This window comes from Vipera berus (assembly GCF_964194415.1).
Source record: "Vipera berus genome assembly, chromosome: 5".
Lineage (NCBI taxonomy): Eukaryota > Metazoa > Chordata > Lepidosauria > Squamata > Viperidae > Vipera > Vipera berus.
Window position 1 is genome coordinate 63,938,232 of NC_138207.1, and position 9,871 is coordinate 63,948,102.

Below are 9,871 nucleotides of genomic sequence, written 5' to 3' on the forward strand. Positions count from 1 at the left end.
CTTTCGTGACTCGTGGACTTCAACTCCCAGAATTCCTGAGTCAGCGACCAGGGCTCTTTCGTGACTCGTGGACTTCAACTCCCAGAATTCCTGAGTCAGCTATGCTGACTCAGGAATTCTGGGAGTTGAAGTCCACGAGTCACGAAAGAGCCGAGGTTGCCTACCCCTGCTTTTCGCTTTTCCCACCCCCCCCCCGCCGCTGCCCGCATTTCCGGCGAGCGTATGCGCACGCGCATAGCGGAATTAAAGGGAGAAGGGAAAGAAAAAAAAGGCATATGGCCACTGGGGCGAAGCGCAGGAAGGCGGACGGGCCTTCAAAGATTCGGCTGGAGGAGGAGGAGGAGGAGGAAGGCAGCGGCGGCCAGGCATCTGATTCGGACCTGGAGAGTGATAGCGAGGAAGATGAGGAAGACATTAACGAGGTGAGTTGAGCCCCCCTCCCCAGCCCGGCGGCTTCTTTTCCAACCACTGCCTGCAAGCGGACCAGACTTTTAGAGCTTCTTGACTACTACGGTAGAGCTGCTTCGGATTTGTCCGCAGCCTCGAGTCGGGAGGTGGGTGGGGGTGCGGGCGGGGGCTCCAGAAAGGTTGCTGGCTTTGGCTTCATTCCCCCGAGAAGATGCCGGTTTTTTCCTTTTTAACACAGCGTAATCCCGCCTGGCAATCCCCTTTTATTTCCCACTTGCTTTCCCATTCACTCCGAATTAGTGAATTCGGGAGAACTCCTTGGCGTCCTAGTGGACGATCACTTAAAATAATAGGAGCCGGCAGTGTGCGGCAGCAACCCAAAAAAGCTAATACAATCCTTAGTTGTATAAACAGAGGCACAGGATCAAAATCACGTGAAGCATTAGTACCGCTTTATAAAGTCTTAGTAAGACCACATCTGGAATACTGTATCCAGTTTTAGTCACCCCATTACAAAAGAGATGTTGAGACTTTGGAAAAAGTGCAAAGAAGAGCAACTAAGGTGATTAAAAGACCTGGAGACAAAAACATATGAAGAATAGATGCAAAATTTGGGTTTGGCTAGTAGAGAAAAGAAGGGACTAGGGCTGGTTGACATGATAGCAGTATTCCAGTATTTGAGGGGCTGCCGCAAGGAGGAGGGGGGGTCAACTTCTTTTCCAAAGCACCAGAGGGCAGGACAAGAAACATCGAATGGAAACTAATCAAGGAGAGAAGAATTAAGGAGAAACATCCTAACAATGAGGACAATTAACCACTGGAACAGCTTTCCTTATGAAGTTGTGGGTGGTTCATCACTGGAAGTTTTTAAGAAGAGACAACATTGCTAAGCACATTGATTTGTGCTTCTTAGATTGTAAGCCGCCCTGAGTCTTCGGAGAAGGGCGGGATATAAATGGGATTAAAAAAACAAACAGTCATTTATCTGAAATGGTATAGGGCAGGAGAGCCTGCAACCTTGGCTCTTTTATTCTTCAACTCCCAGAATTCCTGAACTAGCCAGTTTTATTCTTAACTCCTGTTTCTATTCCCTGAAGTTTCCTGTTCTGGGTTTCATTCTCCAACCCATATGAGTGATAACAACCAAAATGGAAGGCCTGGGAACGTAGACAAAGTGCATTTCCTTGCTAGCTTTGCAAACCTAGAAGAGCTTTTCTCCATTTTGATTCCTTAGAAATGTTTTGGACTACACCTCCCATCAGCCAGCAGGGTAGATTGTCAGAAGCATGGAGCAGCTTGTGTCGGATTGGGCATTGCAGTTGCACTTATGGTGGTTGTGTTTAAAGTCAGTCCAAGAGGCAAAAGAGATTTACAATGGTTTTATCTTCAGTTGAGACAATTTGGGAATTAATATCATAGGCACAAATTAGCAGGTGCATATGAGAAACCATATATTTCTGGCAAATCTTTAGTTATATGGCTAGATTGTAAAAATTGATAAAGCTGTATGGACCCAGATTGTTGGGGGCAATAAGCTGACTTTGTAATAATGCTGCTTGGCGAGGGCCGAAAGCCCTAATAAGCAAGCATATACATAGAATGAAGGCTATTGCTAAGCACATTGGTTTGTGCTTAAATTGTAAGCCGCCCTGAGTCTTCGGAGAAGGGTGGGATATAAATGGGATTAAAATAAAAATAAAAAAATATTAATGTGCATTATTTCTCTTTTTTCATAGGAAGTAAACATTGAATTTGAAGCGCATACAATAACTGATGATGATAAAAATGGAATAAAAAAGTTACTGCAACAGGTATGTATGCTTTTGTTGTGACCCTGGATTTTAATTTTTGTGTTTTAAAATAATGATTCTTGACTAAATAATGATTCTTTAACTATTCCCAAATGATTGTAGACAAGTGAGGTTGTGTTTGTCACATTCTGAGAACATAGGAGTCCTGGTGGCACAGTGGTTAGAATGCAGTATTGCAGGCTAACTCTGCCCACAGTCAGGAGTTCAATCCTGACAGGGCTTAAAGTTAACTCAGCTTCCATCCTTCCAAGATCAATAAAAGGAGGACCCAGATTGTTTGAGTCAATATGCTGACATTGTAAACTGCTCTGAAATTGCTGTAAAGCACTATGGTGTGGTATGTAAGTCTAAGTGGTATTGCTATTTTTAACCATATAACAATGCTATTCTGTTATTTCTGGCAGCTTATTGGGAGGGAAAGGAATATAAAGTTTACAATTTTGAATTTCAATTTGATTTAAAAGTGCATAGCTGTGGGACACATTAATTTACCAAAGTGATTTGGAATATTAAATCTCAGTGAATAAAATGAGTACAGAATGGTTAGATATTATAAAATTAAATCATAAGCATATTATGTAGGAAGTTATATGATCATTTGAATACTGGCTTAATTCTTGGAAATGAATGCTATAACTCTACCTGCCCAGTGCTAAATGTGACTTTATCTGTCAAATCTGATTTCATATACAGATTACATTATATTAAATAAAAGTCTCTTTTCTCACAGCTATTTCTAAAGGCTCCTATTAATACAGGTGATCTGACTGATATATTGATACAACAAAATCACATTGGAAGTGTTATCAAGGTATAGTGTCTTCTCATATTTTCTTAATTTACATACTGTTTTGGGGAGCTAGAATAAGATTTTTAGTCTTGCCCTCACATTGTTGTGACTCTGATATCATGCATTATCTGTGAGTAATTTTATTCAGGTAATCATACTGCTGAAGGGTCATCTTCACAGTGCTCATATTTCTAGGTCCATTTAACTTCATAACTTCTCTTCTTATATGCTATTTCTACAATATAATCATAATTAACTTGAATTTCCCACAGAATTACTGGAATATTAATGGTCAGCAAGACAGTTCCAAAATTTCCTTGTACCTCTAGACCACAGGTCTTCAAACATGGCAACTTTAAGACTTGTAGACTTCCATTCCTAGCATTCTTTATGGCTGGCTGAGGAATTCTGGGAGTTGAAGTCCACAAGTCTTAAAGTTGCCAAGTTTGAAGACCCCTGTTCTAGACACATTTTAGGCAGAGCAGTATCAATTTGCATAGGCTGCCAGTTAACTACTAGATACAGAGGTCTTCAAACTCGGCCCTTTTATGACTCATGGACTTCAACTCCCAGAATTCCTCAGCCAGTGTGCCTGGCTGAGGAATTCTGGGAGTTGAAGTCCATGAGTCATAAAAGGGCCGAGTTTAGAGCAAATATGTTACAATTTTGATGTAATTGTGTAATTCACTATGACTGCTGAAAAAGATGAAGCTGCCCATAATTTATACAGCATTTCAGGGACTAGATAGAATTGTTCAAGTTCACCTTTTATGTAATTTATTATGTAATTCAGCAAATTGAGGAAAGTGCCATTTCCTACAATATTGTACTTCTAGATATTGATCAGTATATAAGTAAGTAAAAAGTTGCTTGAAAAAGTTAGATTGTACAAAAATGTTTGTGGGATTTGAGCTGATAACAATTGGTCAGAAAGCATATCTTTGAATCCGGATAGCTATCATTAAAATTGCAGATACCTACCATTAAAGAAAGACAGTTTCAGGGGAATTGAAAATAAAACTGCCAATTCAGTACAATCATAAAATATATTATATAACCAGAGATGGAATACTGTGCAATATGTAATTTTGGTCATCATAAACCCGAGAGTGTATTGTGGAATTGAGATGTAGAAAAATCACAATGACATCTAAATGATTAAGGATCTAGAAGGTGATATTTGCAGATAATGCTCTTATGGAAATGATACAACCCAAGTCCATGTGCTTTGTGTCTCTACTGCATTTAATAGGCATGCTTCTGAATAATCTTGTTTATCGAAGCTCCAAGTATTTTACAACATACATTTGCTTATTCTTTTTGCTCCAATTGTATAGTTACTACAGGTTCTCAGGCATTCACCGATATGGTTAATATTCTAAGGTTTTCATTTGATATAAGTTGCCTTAAAGATTAACTTTATCAAAATGATTCTTCTTAAATATTAAGATTTTATTTTATGTGCTACAAGATCAATGAAAGTGGCAAGTGCAAAAGAGAAGAACTTCATAGTGGTGGTTCCATAAATATGGTACTCTGAATTGATTTATCTTTGGGTCCTATAATGCAGATAGTTAAGCTGGGGTTGAAAACTAAATACTTTAATGCTGCCTTTTCCAATGAAACATTCTTTTTTTCTATTGAATATAACTCTTTACAATATTAGTCCTTTTATGTTACATTGCTCTGAAAAATCAGCCTGTATATTTTAAAAAGAGCTGGCCTTTTCAAGCTTGGTTATTTTTTAATTTGTTGGATTATAAATCCTATTGTCCATGCTGACAGGAAATTCTGGGGGTTGAAGCATGCCCAGTTAGGAGGGCTATATTGGGGGAAAATCTTAAAATGTTGAACAGAACAACCAATAGCTATATTTGTTTGTTTTCTGTTTCATAGCAAACCGAAGTTACAGAGGAAAGTGATGATGATGATGAAGATGATAATGATGAGGTTTTTGGCTTTATAAGCCTCTTAAATTTAACAGAAAGGAAGGTCAGTGATCATGCGCACATCAATTAATACATCAATATTAACTTAATTTGGCAGTGAAATATTGGAAAGCTTGACAGTTATACAGCTGGTCCTTGTTTAGCATCTACAATTGGGACAAGTCAAGATGTAACAAGAAAGTTCAGTTGCCTCGTGAAAAAGCATCTTTGGGTACAACTGGGACCTGCTAAGCAAAGTGGTCACTAAATGAAAAATCATGTGACTGGGACTGTGCTTTCTAGCTGGAAAGAGAGAAATTACTCAGTTTCACACCTTCAGTTTGTGTTTGCCTCCTAACTGCTCCCCCTTCCTTTGGAAAGCTTGAGTGCCTGCTTACTGCCTTGTAAACATTGAAAGTTGCGCCGGCAGTCTCATTTCATTCCACTCTCTTGAAATTCCTTTCTCCAATATCTCCTGAGGAGGGGGGGGGGGCAAAGAGACAAGCAGTTTCTGTAGCCAGTCTCTACCTGATCACCACCACCACCACCAATGCAATCATGTTGCTGGCAAAATCATGTATTGTTCTCACTATGTAGAAGAGCAAACATCTTACTCTCATGTAATCCCTTTCTGCCCACTCTGAGCTTTGCAGGGGGAGGTCAGGCACAGGTCAAGGCTTACTGACTAATGGAGATCATGTGACTGAGGAACCCTGCAAAGTCTTTAAATGGTCATAAGTTGAGCATTACATGATTTTTTTTCAATACCATCATAACTTTGGCGGCTGAACAAGTGGTTGGTAAGCAAGGATTACCTGTATCTAGAACTACTGCACCCAAAATTTACGAAGATGCAGTTTCTTTCAGTAATTCAGAAAAATGAAATACAAGTCTTTAGATTGGCTTTACTTATCAAGCATAACACACCAGCCATCTTCATGTTTCCTTGTAACTGCTTGCATTATGTCTGTAGTCTGCTTTTGGGGTACCTGGTGCTCTAGAAAATAAGAAAAAGCATGACTTTATGCAAGTTGTTTATTGCTGTAATAATACTAGCCCTTGAGATTTGAAATAGTTATTCTCATTTGTAGCAGCAGAAGATCTGAACAAGCAATTGGTTAATAATGCTAAATTGTTATGTATTTAACTGGAATTCAAAAATAATGAGGTTACTTTTATTTCAGGCAATTTTTTTTGTTTAAGGTAGAAGTTAGGCATTTGTTACTTTTCTTGAATTAATTTAGGCTGGAAGCATTTCATATTTTTATTAGGATTTTGATTCATGTAGCTGCTTTGCAGCTGTGAACCAGAATGGAAACTAAGTCTCTTTGAGAATCCATGAATACATTTCGGGGAGGGGGGTCTATGAATTAGGATGGAGAAAAACATTCAGTTTTATTTTATATCACATATTTGATAAGTTTTGATAACTATTTGAGTATAATTGGTTTCCTTTGTAGTGCAATCTACACATTTTATTTTAATACATTTTTCTGTGAAGGGGTCTCTAGGCTTCACCAGACAAAAAGCAGTCAATGATACAAACAAGGTTAAGAATCTCTGTTGGGAGAATTGAGTGAATAGTTTTAAAAGAAATCCTTTCAAATTATTAAATAAAGCTGTGATTTTGCTATGTCTAGAAAAAAATGCCCAGTAGTTTGCTTTTCAATTTGTCTGTAAACAGAGATCTGATCTTTGATTCCTAGGGTACTGAATGTGCTGAGCAAATTAAAGAGCTGATCTTAAGTCAGTGTGAGAAGAACTGTGAACAGGATGTGGTTGAGCAGCTGGATAAGCTTTTAAGTGACACCACTAAGCCTGTGGGCTTTCTACTAAGTGAAAGATTCATTAATGTTCCTCCCCAGATTGCTCTGCCTATGCACCAGCAACTGCAGTAAGTGCTTCTCCCAAATCATTTTTGAACTGTAATTTTTATCCTTGGATGACCTCTGAAACTTTATTTAAATGGAAATATCTAGAATAGGAGGGAAAAAGGGAAAATACATATAAAGAACAGAGCCAAAGAAATGAAGCCCAGCATTTTAATACTGTTGTCTAATATGATATTTAATATGGAAATATTGTTTGTAAGGGACATAAATATTTAGCAATATATTGCAGGCAAGTTGAATGATGTGGTTTTCAGAGTTGCACAGTAGCTGGAGAATACGTTAAAACAATCACATTTTCTTCTAAACATTAACATGTTACTGTAGTGGTTACAGTTTGTGGGATGAGGCTGGATATAACACAAGTGCTTTGTCCTTGATCTTTAATGTAATTAACATCTTTACTTCTAGGAAGGAAATAGCAGAAGCTCAGCGTACAAACAAACCTTGTGGCAAATGCTACTTCTACCTTCTCATGAGCAAGACTTACACTAATAAGAAGAATGCTAAAAAAAGAGGAAGTGGTATCTTCCAGAAGGCAGAGCTAACGTTTTCAAATGCTGAGGAAGAATTTTTCTATGAGGTGAAACTATTGTTTAGTTCAATTTCCCAAATGCATTTTGATTCACATATTTACCAGTGGAACAACCTGCCTCCAGAGGTGGTGAATGCTTCAACACTGGAGGTTTTTATGAAGAGACTGGACAGCCATTTGCCTGAAATGGTATAGGGTTTCCTGCCTGAGCAGGGGGTTGGACTAGATGACCTCCAAGGTCCCTTCCAACTACTACTTCTTCTTCTTCTTCTTCTTCTTCTTCTTCTTCTTCTTCTTCTTCTTATTATTATTATTATTATTATTATTATTATTATTATTATTATTATTATTATTATTATTATTATTATTATTATTATTATTATTTACGCTTATACACTCCCCGACTCCCAGCAACTTCAGGCAGTGTTGCAGTTTTGTGGTTTAAGCTTTTTATTTCTAGTGTGAAATTACTATGGAATATAGACAATAAATTGTTTGGTATGTACAACTGCCATAATGATAAATCCATATATGATTTGACTACTTGCCCTTAACTCCTGTGTGCTTATTCTGTGGATTACCGCTACAGATCTAGATAGGAAGTATCTGCCTTGAATTTTTGGAACTGGTCTCCAGAGCTGGATTCTCTATTGTCTCAAATCTGAAACAACTGTTTTAACCTTATGCTTGGCTGACAGAGGAATAGTAATTTATGTTGTTCTCACTGCCGTGACTTATACATTGATTTAGGTGGAGGCAGTTCCAAATCTTCAGGAATTTCAATTGTAGCTGGTTTTCATTAAATGTCTTGCTTGGCATTTAATTTTGTATACTCTACATACTTTTTTTCTCCACTTGAGAAATAATCCAAATCAATTTTGTTTGTTTTTTTTGTTTTTTCTTCAAATAGCAATCAGTGCTGAAATTCAGTTATTCAGTAGAAGAAGAGAGTGACTCATGTTTGGGAGGCAGATGGTCTTTTGATGATATACCTATGAAGCCTTTACGAACAGTGATGGTAATCTCTGCTGACAGGATGAGTGCTGTCATGGAGAAGTTCAAAGAATACCTTTCTGTCTAGAGCATTTTCAGTGCAAACGGTATTGAAGATTGAAGTCATTCTATAAACGTTGACATTTCAGTCATAAATGGACATTTTTTTAAAAAAAAACTACTTTGCATTCTTTCAAGATTTGCTTCATATTGTAAAATGCCATGTATATTTCTGCAACATCTTTATATGCTGTGAGTTGTCATTTAAAATTGTGTAATCAGAATTTTTAAATAATTGACAATATTTATTTGCTGCATACTTTTCTTACCGGTTTTGTTTGCTAAATATATTGTCATTTGTTCAATTATGATAATCGATAATCTCATGTGTCAAGTTGTAAAAACTGGTCTTTTACCATACCTAATACACAGAAAAGAAACATACAGGTGTTCCTTGTTTAATGACCACTCTTTTACTGAATGTTCAAACTTAGAATTATGCTGAAAAGAGTGTTAGTTATAACCGTTCCTTGTACTTAGAGCTGTCACAGTGTTCCATGGTTCCATGATCATGATTTCCGGCCTTCCCTGTAGCTTTTGTTAAGGGGGAAGTTGGTGGGAAATTGCAGATCAGAGACTCGAGGTCCTTGCTTTATGTTGGCAACTGGGACTGCTGGAAATGTTGTCACTAAGCAGTATTGTCATGTGGGTTATTTGACTTGCAGCTGCATCACTTAGTGATGGAATTTCTGGTCTCAGCATCATTAAGAAGAGTTTGCAGTATGAAACTTATTAAATAATGCATTGTTATTCAGTTATTTCATCTTACTTTTTGTCTTCCTGGTTTTTTTTTTGTTCCTTTTGTTTCTGAAATGGTTGATAGATGATTAATTTATGCAGAATAGTCTTATTTTCAGTAGCAGGCAAATTACTGAAATAATATTAACTGAATTCATTTGATTTAGGTGTCACACAACCCAAAGTGACTTTGAGCAGCTCACAGTATGGCAAAGAGAGTAAAATGCAATATAATTCAAAAAGCCAAAGCAAACATAATATTGAGGTGTCAGTTCTACAAATCTGTTAAGATATAGAATAAACAAAGATGCATATTTTAAGATTTTGTTTTTTGTCTTCATCATTATCACTGTTTTAGTTCTCATGCCAAAAATACTTCAGAACATTGCTGGATCATGCCAGCATTTTCTGTCACTCAATAGTTACCTGAATGTATTTGACAAGTTCAACAAAACTCGACTGGATCAGAGGTCCCCAACCTTTTGGGCACCGGGGACCAGTTCCTTGGAGAAAGGTTTTTCCACCGACTGGAGAGTGCATGGTCTTGTTTGCTGCCTGCATCCCATGGATGGGGCTTTGCTTGTTTGTGTGGACTGGTTGCTGGCATGCTGCGGCCCGGTACTGGTCCACGGACCTGGAGTTGGGGACCCCTGGACTGGATACCAAAAGCCTTTCACTATTACTTTACATTAACAAGGACTTAACACATTCTCCCGATG

At 37.7% G+C, this 9,871-nt stretch overlaps 1 protein-coding gene across 1 annotated transcript; it reads left to right on the forward strand.

Annotated features, from left to right (window-relative positions):
• Positions 1 to 227: 227 nt before the first annotated feature.
• Positions 228 to 9,472, forward strand: BCCIP (BRCA2 and CDKN1A interacting protein). Its single transcript, XM_081329554.1, has 7 exons — positions 228 to 422; positions 2,145 to 2,219; positions 2,950 to 3,030; positions 4,906 to 5,001; positions 6,644 to 6,831; positions 7,238 to 7,409; positions 8,272 to 9,472. Exons 1-7 carry the CDS (start codon positions 276 to 278, stop codon positions 8,440 to 8,442), a joined length of 930 nt encoding a protein of 309 aa, XP_081185680.1. The 5' UTR covers positions 228 to 275; the 3' UTR covers positions 8,443 to 9,472.
• Positions 9,473 to 9,871: the final 399 nt, after the last annotated feature.